Source organism: Solanum dulcamara, chromosome 11, assembly GCF_947179165.1.
Source record: "Solanum dulcamara chromosome 11, daSolDulc1.2, whole genome shotgun sequence".
NCBI classification, from domain to species: Eukaryota; Viridiplantae; Streptophyta; class Magnoliopsida; order Solanales; family Solanaceae; genus Solanum; species Solanum dulcamara.
Genome location: NC_077247.1, coordinates 50,269,696 through 50,282,934, shown reverse-complemented (window position 1 = coordinate 50,282,934; position 13,239 = coordinate 50,269,696). Strand labels below are relative to the sequence as shown.

General features: G+C 36.3%; 3 protein-coding genes across 8 annotated transcripts in view; 2 read left to right on the top strand and 1 right to left on the bottom strand.

Annotated features, from left to right (window-relative positions):
- LOC129872346 (pentatricopeptide repeat-containing protein At4g04370) overlaps window positions 1-3,124 on the top strand; it is a 5,112-nt gene extending 1,988 nt beyond the window's left edge. The window contains exons 1-7 of one of the 6 annotated variants that reach the window (XM_055947325.1): window positions 1-650; window positions 766-868; window positions 1,215-1,279; window positions 1,649-1,836; window positions 1,924-2,023; window positions 2,391-2,574; window positions 2,758-3,124. The exon at window positions 1-650 is cut by the window's left edge and continues 1,988 nt beyond it. In XM_055947325.1, coding sequence (XP_055803300.1) covers window positions 1-642 — 642 coding nt within the window. In that variant the 3' untranslated portion in view covers window positions 643-650; window positions 766-868; window positions 1,215-1,279; ... (2 more) ...; window positions 2,391-2,574; window positions 2,758-3,124. Of the gene's footprint in view, window positions 869-1,214; window positions 1,280-1,506; window positions 1,586-1,648; window positions 1,837-1,923; window positions 2,024-2,390; window positions 2,575-2,757 lie in introns of all 6 variants that reach the window. The other 5 variants (XM_055947323.1, XM_055947321.1, XM_055947322.1 and 2 more) reach the window with 5 other exon arrangements.
- A 1,469-nt stretch (window positions 3,125-4,593) lies between these two features.
- On the top strand, window positions 4,594-5,264 carry LOC129873171 (uncharacterized). Its single transcript, XM_055948205.1, has 2 exons — window positions 4,594-4,638; window positions 4,823-5,264. Exon 2 carries the CDS (start codon window positions 4,828-4,830, stop codon window positions 5,128-5,130), a length of 303 nt encoding a protein of 100 aa, XP_055804180.1. The 5' UTR covers window positions 4,594-4,638; window positions 4,823-4,827; the 3' UTR covers window positions 5,131-5,264.
- Window positions 5,265-6,155: 891 nt separating this feature from the next.
- On the bottom strand, window positions 6,156-12,683 carry LOC129873170 (glycosyltransferase BC10-like). The gene is made up of 11 exons (XM_055948204.1): window positions 12,501-12,683; window positions 12,082-12,414; window positions 11,685-11,801; window positions 10,900-11,000; window positions 9,767-9,838; window positions 9,479-9,560; window positions 8,165-8,245; window positions 7,823-7,864; window positions 7,455-7,514; window positions 7,021-7,167; window positions 6,156-6,646 (listed from the first exon to the last, which is right to left on the bottom strand). The coding sequence occupies exons 2-11, from the start codon at window positions 12,373-12,375 to the stop codon at window positions 6,467-6,469; spliced, it is 1,176 nt and encodes a 391-aa protein (XP_055804179.1). The 5' UTR covers window positions 12,376-12,414; window positions 12,501-12,683; the 3' UTR covers window positions 6,156-6,466.
- Between the last annotated feature and the right edge of the window lie 556 nt (window positions 12,684-13,239).

Sequence of the window (13,239 nt, the reverse complement as noted above, 5' to 3'; positions counted from 1 at the left end):
GGCAGTCATGGTGAAGGGGAGACTGCCCTGGCGTTGTATATGGAGCTTGTGCAAAGTGGTCTTACACCAAACAGTGTTATTTTCTTATCTGTTCTTTATGCATGTAGTCATAATGGACTTGTGGACCAAGGTTTGAACTTGTTTGATACTATGGCAAGGCATTTTAAGATTGAACCTGAACTCGAACATTGTGCATGTATAGTTGACCTACTTTGTCGAGCCGGTAGGGTGAAAGATGCATACAACTTCTATAAGATGAAATTTCCAGAACCAATGGCCAATGCTTTGGGTATAGTTCTTGATGCTTGCAAAACAAAAGCCCTGGAAGAACTTAGGGATGTTGTTGCTAAAGAAATCTCAGAGTTAGATCATGAGGACGCTGGAAGGTATGTGCAATTGGCTCATAGTTATGCTTCATTGGCCCAGTGGGATGGCGTTGGTAAGACCTGGGTCCAGATGAGAGAACTTGGGCTCAAAAAGCTTCCTGGTTGGAGTTTTATTGACTTACATGGAGTGATAACAACTTTTTTCATGGGCCAAACCTCTCATCCTCGGCAGGAAGATATAATGTTGGTTCTGAAGAATTTGAACGAGGAGATTAGTGAAAGGGTAATCATGTCAAACATAGAGAATATATCATAAGTGCTTATGTACGACATCTTCTCCCTGCTGTTTTTCCTTTGGGGATCACTGATGTCAAACACTTGGTGAAACTTAGGTAGAAACTGAGAGGAGATACCTGACAGTAAATGTCAATTTGTTCAGGATGTCATTGTGGTACTAGATATTGAGCAAGGAAATATCAGTTTAATAAGAGAGCAAGCCAGGAACCCAGGAAGTGTTACAACTACTAACTGCAAATCCACCGGTAAGTTGTTCGCTGTCAACTATGGAAATGAACGTATGTCCATGTAGTTCATAATGAATCTAACACATGACAGCACACACGTGTTAGACTGTAGCACATTATCTATTATCTTTGTCAAACTTAACCAATTGTTGCAAAGATAGTCATATAATGTCATTTCATCCTTTGTTTCCTCCTAATAGAACTTCAACTCAACTTTTTTTGAATTAATATCCTTTATCAAAACTTGGAGGAATTTGCCTCATTGGAAAAAAAATGTAAAATAGCTTTCTTCTATAAAGTTTCTTCAATTTTGACTTGTATCCATTGTGTTGGCTGTTTATATGTTTCTGGCTAATGGAAAAAGCATGTGGATGCCTATAAGAGAGTGACAGAAGAATGTTATACACAGAGCATTTTTCATGGAGAGTGGTAAGTGTGTTGTACTCCAGACATTTATTACTACTTAATTTAAATATGGAAACTAGACCAATTGATCCTTGTCAATTTAAGAACCTCTGAGCAAGTTGATGGATATGATTGAAACTATTGCTTATGTTAACTTCTTTCAGTTCATTGTCTTAAGTACAAAAAAAAATGCTAAAAGGAGCTTATTGCCTTACTGACATAGTTTATATTTCATTTTCTGCATTCTGTAGATTGCAAATCAGCTTAACCGTTTGGCTGAGGAAAACCATTGAGAGTTTTTATTTTAAGTTAATACAAGTGGGGAAGAAAGTGGGTAACTGGAGTATGTCTCTGATTTATTTAAGTCATTTGGTTCGTTCAACTTTTGTGAAGGTTTTGCTCATTCAGGAAGGAAAAAACAATTGTGATTGGCATCCCCTGTTGAAGCTAAATCCGGAGTTGAACCAGATGGGTGTGTTGAACTCATCAAACATGCAACTACAAACTGCCCTTATCTTGAATTCTGTAGCCTGTTGACCATTGGAATGCCAGATTATACGTCAACTCTTGAGAACTTTAAGGTTATGGTTTTATATTTGTTGCTTCTTCTTGTCCAGGTTGATATCCTCAACTGAAATATCTTGTTATTCATCCTGTTTTGGTTTCAGACTTTTAGCAAGTCATAGAAGCGAGGTCTGCAAGGCACTTAGAATATCTGAAGAACATTGTGAGCTGTCAATAGGCATGTTTGTCGACTTTGAACTTACTGTGAGTGACCTGACTCACTAAGGCACATATACCATTAATAGGCATAGAATGACCTCGAATGACACCGGTTCTCTATGGATCATGTGGTAGTTTGGTTACACCACATACATTTTTCTTTTTATAAACTTAGTAGGGTTTATTAGACATCTGCTTTAGTTTTCATTATTGCTCTCTGTTATTAGAGGGCTTTTAAGAATAATTCATAATGCCCAGTATATGGACCATCAACTCACTCCGTCCTGGCCACACCCATGGGTTTAAGGCTCTTATGCAGACTAGAATAGGACCTTCCCCCTTCACCATCTGCTGCACCTCAAGTTTCAATCTGATTTTATCTTTTGATATTTGCTCAATTGTTTATTGTCAGTGAAATTCATCGTCAGAATTGCCTGCGGAGATCTTGTCAGTGATATTCAATTCCAACTTTCCTCCTGCTTCCAATCTGTTGACTCTTCCTGCAGTTACTCGTCATTCTATGCTTCGCCTATGACCCCCTTAAGGAATCTAAGATTTTATATTAAGGAGCAGTTGGTCTAATGCTATTATATTAGGTAAGCTCGTTTCATCTGTTGTATCCTGCTATATGCTTACCTATCACACTTGACGAGAAAAGAAAACCAGCTGAGTCAGCTAATTTAGCCAGCATATTGATTAATGCATACTTCATTGCGACCTCATGCTTTAAGCTACGTTTCAGCTCAACATATTGATTAATGCATACATCATTGCTACAGGTTGAGATGGGCAGTACAAATGATTGAATTGGATCTACTATTTGGGGCAAGGGAGTTTCCAAAGAAGCAACCGAACTAGGTTGATGCACATATTGTAGTGAAAGAACCCGAGGAAATCTGGAGCATTTAACACATTACCTCAGGTCACGCATTGTGGAAAACATTTTACACTTAGGTCAGGTGTTCAATAGATACTAGCCTTCGTTAGGTGTCTAAATGGCAAAAATTGACAAGTATATAGGGTTGCATATTTATTCAGCCCTCTTTATTTATACCATGCTACTTCAGCCTCACTGGTGGGAAAGGGCATCAAACTTTCCTGTCTCCATTCAATTGATATTATAGTCAGTTCATTTTATTTTATTTTTGAGATTGTTGATATTTAGTAAGATTTTGTTAGATTTTAAAAAAACTACTTCCAATTATGGCAACGGTTAACATTATTCTATGATCAATACAGACATTTGGAAAACAATCAAGTGTTTCTATTTAATTGAGTTTATTTCCTTGCACTTATTCCAATCTGTAGTATGTCACGGTCTAATTAGCTTGAAGCGGGTCAATTCAGAAACGTTACCAAGCCAAAGCTGTCACCAAAAAAAACCACCGACTACGAGAAATAAGAAATAGGAAATGATTGCAATGTTAATTACAGGTCCACCACTTTCATCTATATATAATTACCTTGACAAAATCCCTAAAATATTATTAAACAAGCATTATAATAACCGATGACAACAAATGATTAAAAAGGTGTTAATTTTATCATTAATAAAAGTAGTTAATAATTATTTGAATTGCATATTATATACTAGTATTATGTAAAAAGAAAAATTTAGAAATTCTTTTGGGCCTAAAAAAAGAAAGCTGATTACTGGCTATGTAGATCCTGAAAAACCTCTTTAACATATATTAGACATGGTAAACACAGCACAAAGATCCTGAAAAACCTCTTTAACATATAGACAGACATAACAGTTAAAGAAAGAGAAGAGAAAAAAATCCAAACACAGAGAGAGTATAAAAATGAATAAACATGGAAGAAGCAGGTGGAGTGGGAAGCAGGTGATGTTAGGGGTGTTCATTATGGGGTTGTGCATTACCGCTTATCATGTAGCTGGTCCGCCCCTCTCTCAATCTATTTATTCATCTACCCATTATTCTTGCCCTTCGTGTCCTTGTGATTGCTCTAATGATCAATTCCTTCACTCTTTTCCACAAGGTATTATATATACAATACCCTTCCAATTAATTTCCTCTCTTAATTGTTAATGTAGTATGTATGTTTATAATATAGTCATAGTGCATGCATGCATGCATTTTGAACTCACTGATTCTAAATCATAGATCCCGGGACTTGGCTAAAAAAAGGGATGATTAGGATAAAGTAATTGGTAAAATCGTAATTTCTTTTTTTTTTCCTTGCTTCAATTATTTAGAAATCTCGCAACACAAAATGTTTTTCTCACAATGCCCACTTGCGATTGCCGGGCGAGCGTGTAGTTATGGATAGGTTAGTCTTATATAGGGAGCTGGAGTCACCATAAAATGAAGGGGATGGATCTTGTGTTGGCTTTACCAACTTATTAGGTTGTGGTTTGCAAGTGAAGAAAAGCATGGGTAGGGACTCGAGTGAGAGGCTCCTTTTGATTACTTATTGTTGCGTCCCTAAAGGCAAGGAAGGTGGCTTTTTGTGGTAGTTTATAATTAACCTCATGTATTTCGAATCAACAGTCTCAATTTTGAATCCACCTCAGTGTCATGCAAGCGAAATAATATATAGCTACACTACACTGTTGATATTGAGAATGTTTTCAATAGTATTTTTGACATGGTTCACCTCTTTTTTCTTACCAGGTTTGAATGTGAGTACTTTTACAGGTTGGTTTTCTTAACCTTTTGCTAGTATTTTTTTTCTTTTCCGGTTAAATAGAATAAGCATAAGATATTAAGTAGTCATTACAAAGCATACTGCTCCTAATAGCAGCGGAGTTTCCGAAGGGGGAGAAAATATTACTAGTACTGTACTTTTGATAGCAGTCTTATTTCCTCTATTGTTTCATAGATTGCATGGAGCATGATCTGGGGGTGAGTGAGGAGGAGGAGAGAAACTTCACAGCTCTTTTGACAGAGGAATTAAAGCAAATGGAAGTTGAAACAGTGGAAAACCAGAGAAGAGCGGACATGGCACTGCTTGAGACAAAAAAGATGGTGTCCCAATATCAAAAAGAGGCAGACAAATGTACATCAGGGATGGGAACTTGTGAAGAAGCTAGAGAAAAGGCTGAAATTGCTTTAGAAGCACAGAGACAAATCACTTCTATGTGGGAGCTCAGAGCACGTCATCAAGGATGGAAACAAGAGATTGTTTAAGTCTAATAATGTGTGTAGACAAGTTCTTAAAGAAGCAAGTAAACTGCCACTTCACCGATTTCTGATTAGATAATATTTGTATTCAGCTAGTATGGACATTTCCCTAATTTTGCCAACAATAGAAATCACTCTCTCAAGGCCAGAAACAATCTGATATCGTTATAGATAGCCAAGAAATTGAGCCATCTCGTTCTATTTATAGTTTATTGGTTAGGATTCGCTTCACGACACATGTCTCCCTTCAAAATATACGTTGCTCTGCAGCACAATGGGGTTGAAATGTGACGTAATTACATTGAATAAGACACTTCTCTCAAACCGGAGGTTTAGCCAGAGCAGAAACTGTGAAAATGCCTCAACGATTAAGATAGAACAGTCATTCAGTTATCTACATGTACTAGCAGAAAGTAGAAAGCGGCAGCTTCAAAATTCACACAAACTAACCTGAATATTCTCACTAAAAAAGTCATTTAGTTATAACGCCATTCTTTTAATTGATCGACAGGCCTGAGTGATGAGATTGTCCCTTCTTGCTTGGAGCACTAAAATCTAACCAATGAGAACATTTCTCTCAGTTGAAAATTGACAAAGAACGGGCAAAGCTTTTTTTAAGCTTCTCTGTGAGCTAAAATACAGGGATTCTCAAAGGAATCCGAGGTCTTAGCAGCTGGACAGGAGCTTGATGGAGAAGCTCGAGTTATTCAGCTGTGGTGGATGGAAAGATTGAAGATGAAGAGTAGAATTCAATAGGGAATGTACTTGTATATTCAATTCATGATTCAATCTGTAATGATACAATGCTTTTTAATAGAAATGAGAAGAAACTAATCTGTAACTGCTTCTAACTAATTCTGTTACCTCGATTACTGTGCACTAATTAACTAACTTCCTGTAACTAACTAAACTACTGGAAGCTAACTAATAAATGGACATTTGGCTCTCATCTCTCATTTCGTGTAACACTTTGGGGAAAAGAACATAAGATTGCGGAAGCTGGATATAAAGGTAGTTCCTGTCTCAAATCATACAACACAAATCAACAATCCTTGCTTTTCCAAATGCGAAACATAATGCACCATGTACCGAACAAAAAATAAATAAAAAGAATTCCTAGCATTTTAAGACAGATAACCGTACAGCGTAATGCGATTTTTTTAATATCTACAAAACAGTGTTACATGAACCATACTATGATCAGCTTCCATCTGTATATTTCCTAAATCAGTAAGCTAGAGGGGTGTTGTGACACACTGAAGTTGCAATTCTATCAACGGCAACTTATCCCCTCATCGAAGTATATGACAAATAAAAACTAATAATAAGAGATTGATTAAAATCATGGTGTTGAGTTCATTATAGAGGCGGCGTCGAACTGAGAAACTATTCCTTCACTCAAAAGGCGCATTGCAGCCCCTCTTGAGAATTTCCTTGCAAACAGAAAACAGGGGACCAGAGTAGAATTATTCCGACACCACTCTGTCCGGTACTCACTTTCATAGTAAACATTGCGGATATCCTGTAAAAATTGGAAGGGTAGCAAGTTTCACAATGCAATCAGTTCAGTAGGCAAGATATCTTAATGCAATACCAACCAGAAGAATTGAAGACACAAAAACAGCTAGAGAAGTTGAAGAAATAACCAACAAAAGATTTTAAGAAAAGAAACAACCAAGGAAGACAGGGAAAGAAAACCAAAAAAAGGGAGTGAAGAACCAAAAGGCAAAGCCGGTAACAGAAAATCATTGAAGAAGTCAACAAGGAAAACCAAAAAGCGAAGTCAAAAAAAGAGAAATTGAAACTACGTCAACATGAAAATGTAAACAGATATGATCATAGCGTCAAATGCGCAAAGCTAGAGATGACAGATTATTAGACACATCCAATACATACCTTTATTCTCTTGATCTGTACAGGCCCAGCATCTGCATAGCTAAATGTTATGGGATGCCAACCTTTTTTCTCCATATTTGTCACAGATTCATTCCACTCTGTATAGGTTATTGTTCTCCGTTCAAGTTCCCTTTCAAACCCATGTATCTGTAAACCAATAAAAATCTAGAACCTTAGTCCCGAAGAATAATTCTCGAAAGCAGTCCACACAGAAAAATCCTTGGTATATCAATAAAACACGAGTACTTTGTGTATTTTTATCTAAAAGAATGGATTTCCGAAAGAAAGATGTATTACGGAATCCTGAGAACACGCAATAAGACTAAAGATGGAAATAACCTAGGTAAAATAAGTCTGGTAAGTTCAGAGTCCTGAGAACACACAAGAAGACTACAGATGGAAAGTAGAATGGAAGAATTAACTCTGATACTTACCGCCAACAATGTCTGCACATAGTGTTCATCTGGAATGCAGTTGTGCTGCTTCTGAAGTTTCTGTAAGGTTTATTTCATGGTTAGAAGAAACAAGTATCAACTGAAAAGTGAATGCTTCCGGAAACCAAAAAGGTGCACTAGAGGTGGCAAAGGATGGGGCTAAGGGAGAGGAGCCAACTGAGGAACACTTCGGCACAGCATAATGCCCAATACACAAGAGGATGGTGCTGCAAAGGAGCACGGTGCTAAGCAAGGCAACAACAGAAGTGGGAGAAAAGAGTACTTGAATTATGTACAGTGGGATCCTCCAGTTCTCAAATATAAATAATGTCAAATGCATCTTCTTAGCAGAAGGCACGCTGACTTACCACATTCTTTTTCCCCTTACTGGCTTCCAGCGGTGGACGTCTCTGCAAGATTAATTCCTGACTCTATTAGTTATCACATAAGTGAAGCATATGGGATATGATGCATCAGTGTAAAACCACACTTAACAGTTCCAGTTAGAGAATGAAACGGACAGTAATCCAACTAAGGAAGGCATTAACTACAAAAGCATGTTCATCATCGTGCGTACATTAGTAAATGGGGGCTTTTAGGCTGTTGGGGAGCACCAATGCTTTATTAAGCATGCATACATTTAACCTTATAGCACTATCCATGTAAACATACATGTGAAGTTCAAAAAGGGAAGAGCACATGATATGAACCTTGCAGAACATCTTGAATACTGGAAACACGGCATCATCATCTGCCACCACTTCCGCGTGCTTCCTGATTAAAGTGATCCACTGGACTAAAATGTCAAGTCAAAACTCATAGAAACAGATAGGATAAATGTCATACTCATGTCACAACTCATACGAGCTTGCAGTATATTTAATTCACTTGAGATATTACAATTTTTTAAAAAAAAACATCCAAGCTTCGAAATACTAAGTCTACCTAGCTTATAAATACAAAAACTACTTTAATTTGAAAAGGTGAAAAAAACTGCTGGATGAAAACTAAAAACGACTTTCTCTGAATCAGGAACTAAAGATGATTTTTAAAGAGTAACAATAACTTGAGCACACATAAATTTCGTCAATAAAAAAAAATAGTTCTTCTCATTGAGATTTGGCAGCTGTCCTTTAAAATTAGTAGGTCATGATGACATTTTAGCAGGCAAATATCAATCAATATTTCCCATATTGATAGACCACCATACTAAAATCTTATGTTTAGAACACAATCTTGATCTGAGAAGAAACTTTCATGGTGTTTGGGTCAACTTACACACACCTCGACTAATTCCACAAGGTACCTGCTAACCTTGTCCACCAAGGATTGGACAAATGAGAAGAAATCACTAAATGTTTTTGTCTCTGCTAGGATTCGAACCCAATAAATCATGGTTCTCAACTCACTTCATTGACCATAAGGCCACATCCCATACTTAAGATGGCGAGGACCCACAGATTTCATTGAATATATTTTCACATATAGGCAAACTAATTCTTTTATTCATAGATACAAGGTCAACAAAGATCATTAAGTTGGTGGGTGATCCCTTCTGAAAATATCTTTCAATTTTTGTTAGGTAGTAATATAGGTTGACATATTTCAAGTACATAGGTGCTTTTTAAATCAAGTTTATAGGTACTTTAATTGTTATCTGCATAAGTCTTTTGCAGACCTCTTTGGTTCCCGAGTTTCCTTTCACTTTTGTACATCCTTTCCCCATTTGATGGAGTTGGTAAGTGCTCCTCCACTTTTGATCTTTGAACATGATTTTGATTAATCTGAAAAAACAAGCATTTCAAAGCTTCTCTAGAGTTGCCACACCCAACTTGTCTACACCCCTCTACTCTATTATATGCCTTGAATTGCTTTGCAAGGAATAAATGAAAATTCAACTCCACTAGAGCAGAAAAATTCACAAGTTAATGATTTTTTTTTCCAAACAGGACAGATTAATGAATTTCATAGTTGAGGTTGGTGGGACATAGATGTGCTTATAATTCAGACTGAGGGGCAATTACCTGTGACCCTTTTCGCCATTTGCTCACTGGTATATAGGGTGACATCCTTGGGTTGTAGCGAACATCCTTTTTATCAAGAAAACTGGAAGACAAACAGAACCTCATTCATTCACTGTTGATGCTACTAATATGAGAATTCGAAATAAGTCATAAGAAATTCAACCAGATCCTCAAATCCTGAACCCACTTAAGAAGCTGATTGTTTTTTCTTTTTTCTATTGTTTCCTACCAGTTCCATAAAATCAATCACCTGTCCAGCAATCACACAAGTTTTATCATCCATGTTACCTGTCCACAAAGCTCCTCGGAGAAGCCATCAAGTAGTTGTATATGAAGCTGAAGTTGTACAGTGGGACACAGCTGCAATATCAACCATTACACATTTAGAGAAAAATCTTAACACCAAGGCACAAACCATAATTCAATAATTGGGTGAAACAAACAGAAGGGAAATACATGGATAAAAGAATTGAAACACACTACATTTTGAAGTAAGCTCTCTCATGATTCATTAACAAGAAGTCGAGAAGATATGTAGTGTAGACACTTAGTCTCTAGTGCAACAGCATACAGGACGATTTGCGAGTTAAAGCATGGACTGTATGTGCACGACAAAGTTTTGAATGTGTATTTGTTTTCTTTTTCTTTTTTTTTTAATTTTTTTGGATAAGAAATGAGTATTCTGTCTAATAAATCTACTATGACCATTTACCAAGCAAGAATATGATTGTGCTGTCCATTCAATAATTCCAGTGTGAATTCACTTCCTAATAACTGACCCTTATACTTTTCCGATTGATATGTCCTACGTGTCTTCTCCTTTCTTTTTCTCTTGAAAACAAGTGTCTTAGGGCCTTATCCTACCATATCCATGTCTATTCAATGTAGTAACAATAATAATTAGCAGTGGTGCTAAGCATATCTAAAAAAGTTGTATGATTGTTTCTTCTTCAATAGGAACCAAAAAATTATAGCTCTACCCGAGTCTTGATATCTAACACAAGTATTACCCCTCAAACGCAATTCAGATCACCCAGTTTGAGCAGTGTGTAAATTAACAAAACGAAAGGTGTGAATAGGTTAATGAGTTTGAGATGACCAATAAGAGAATTGATCTTAGTTAGATAGGTACTCCAAAGGAATGTGTCTAAAAAGTTTGATCATCAAAGAAACTTCAAAATATATGAAGGGGTGTTTTGAAAGATGCTAGACTTTTCCATTTACGGGAAATAATCAAGTAAATCGGGTTCATCACAAAAACAAAAGCATAAAAAGATCAGTTCGTGGTAACCAATAGTTGAAGCAATTGTTGAGAATGCCATGCATCAATAAGGCACGTGCATGCACACTAACAAGCCACCTAGACAAACTTATCTGACAGATGTCACACGTCAAATGTTTTTGAAAGTAAAAAAATGTACCTGTCAGACAAGAGAACAAATCTTTGATTTGCTGGATCATTAAGTGCTGAGCCAAGTAATAATTTCTCTGCTTGGATCATACTTGATTCTCCCCAAGCTACCTACAGGTCACTCTTCATATCAATCTGGTAAGGATATAAGTGATAGAAAGAATAAACAGAAAATAAATGAATAATATTACATTCTTTGATGAGAGATTTTAAAATGTCAAATTGACTTTAAATCTTGTATTGATGGTAGTGGATACAAATAGTAAAGTAATAGGTAGTCCCATCGAGTGTATCTTATACAGGAAACATCACAGCAAATTGACTTTTGAATTCTTAAAAGTTGTGAAAGTTATACAAAATAATATTATAATTGGAATACTGGGAACATTGTCAAACAATTTGGTACGCCCAAAACGGAAAGAGTCATATAAATTATAGTGGTTAAATTACCATATACCAAACATCATTCGTCGGTTGGTGCAATAATAATATGTCAGCTTAAGGTTTAGAATCTAAAGTTCCAACATATTGGAGGAAATTTCATGCAACCAACCAAATCTCTTTTTACAAGTTCAATCAGATACATTTTCCGATAAAATCCAAGAGCAATAAACATAAATAGACCGATTAAGAGGACAAAAGAAAAAGAATAAATGAATTCACTGAATTAAACGCTATGTCACTGCAAAATGAAATTACTTCGACCACACACACACAAAAAGAACACAATAAAGATATTATTTTTGCATTACAATTTACAATGTAGCAACACAGTAGGCAAGTAACACCACTTACCTTGATGCTATTTGTCAATTGGCGATCATAAAAGAAAGTCGATCTTGTAGTAGACTCATCAAACACAAAACCAGGCTCCGAATGTACATATATGGAAAAATTACCAGTGCCAGCATTCTGCAAACACCAAAGAGATAATGATATCAAATATTCAGTTTTTGCAGGGAATATCTGCGCAACCTAATAACTTTCACATTTCCATTGTGCTCTAGCAAATTTTAAAAAAAAACTGGAATTTCACTACTAATCCCAAAAAACAACTGCACTGTTGCACATTTTGAAGCTGCAACGAGAGTTTAATCATCACAAAAGAGAACGAAGGGAGGATAAAGAGCTATCCTGATCCTAAATTTGATGAATTTGCCAAGTTTAACGAAAAATTGAAAAATCACCTCACCTCGAAGAAACTTCCCCAAAGGAAATCGAGAGGCAAATTCCGACGCACTAGAAAGAGGAAAGCAACTTTGGGATTGCCAGTATACTCAACAGCTCGAGATCTACGAGAAATTGAAGAAGCAGAAGAGGAAAGTTCCGAATCGGAAAGAGAGTAGGTTTGGAGTTTCAGAAAAGCCAACACACAAATAGTAAGAGAAACCAGAACCAACAACTTCCACCACAACCACAGCATGTTTCTCACAGACATTCCGGCGGTCGCCGCCATCGCCATCGCCGCCGACGACTTCTTCTTCATAGGTTTGAATTCTCTTTCCTTCTCTTCTTCCTTCTCCTCCTGAAATTATTAAAAAAAATAATCAATTTTGCACTTTACTTTCTCTCTGTGTATATAAATAAATAGATATATGTGTGTGTCTTTACATTGAAGAGGTGGCGGTTGAAGGGAGCGAATGAGAGAGAGAAGCATTTGAGAGACGACACCAAATGCTAGCTCTTTTTTTTTTTTGGTTTCACACTACTTGCTGCTGCTTTGCCTTTTGTTCTGTTCCTTTGTGCACAACTGTCCCAAAAACTGAAGGGGAAGAACCTAACGACGTCGTTTGCTGCACCTTCTGGCTTCCAAATTGTATACGCTTCTTCTACGTACACAAATTTATTAATTTAGAAAGATTCTATCGTATTTCATATTCTTCCGTCACTCCTTAAGTCCTAGAATTCTCCGATCTGTATTCTCGAGATGATTTAAAAACTACTAAAACATGTTCTCTCAAAAAGATCTATACTACTACTATTTTCATAAATGAAACTTCTATCAGGTTGTTTTCGATACATTTTTAAATAAAAGTTGATAGAACTATTAAAAAAAAATAAGAAAAGTGAAAAAATTATGATAAAATATTATAGATAACATGAGAAATTATTTTGAACAGTAATGATAACAAAATAATATGATAATCAAAATACAACAAACAACATATAGTAACTAAACTCAAAGGACAATACTACCGGAGTAATACTACGACTACTAGTATGAGAGAATAAGAGAGACAACGATCTTCTAATTTTTTATCCTTATTTATGTCTTTCACCAGGGGCGGAGCTACACCTTAGCAAGGGTAGTCAGATGAACAACCTTCGTCAGAAAATTTTTACAAGTATA

Excerpts from the sequence above, each read along its gene's own strand:
- LOC129873170 (XM_055948204.1), bottom strand. The coding sequence starts at position 12,375 with ATGAAGAAGAAGTCGTCGGCGGCGATGGCGATGGCGGCGACCGCCGGA. Across the intron at positions 9,839-10,899 it reads TTTGTTCTCTTGTCTGACAG|CTGTGTCCCACTGTACAACT; the intron begins GTACATTTTTTT and ends TTGATATTGCAG. Across the intron at positions 7,865-8,164 it reads TATTCAAGATGTTCTGCAAG|AGACGTCCACCGCTGGAAGC; the intron begins GTTCATATCATG and ends TTAATCTTGCAG.
- LOC129873171 (XM_055948205.1), top strand. The coding sequence starts at position 4,828 with ATGGAGCATGATCTGGGGGTGAGTGAGGAGGAGGAGAGAAACTTCACA.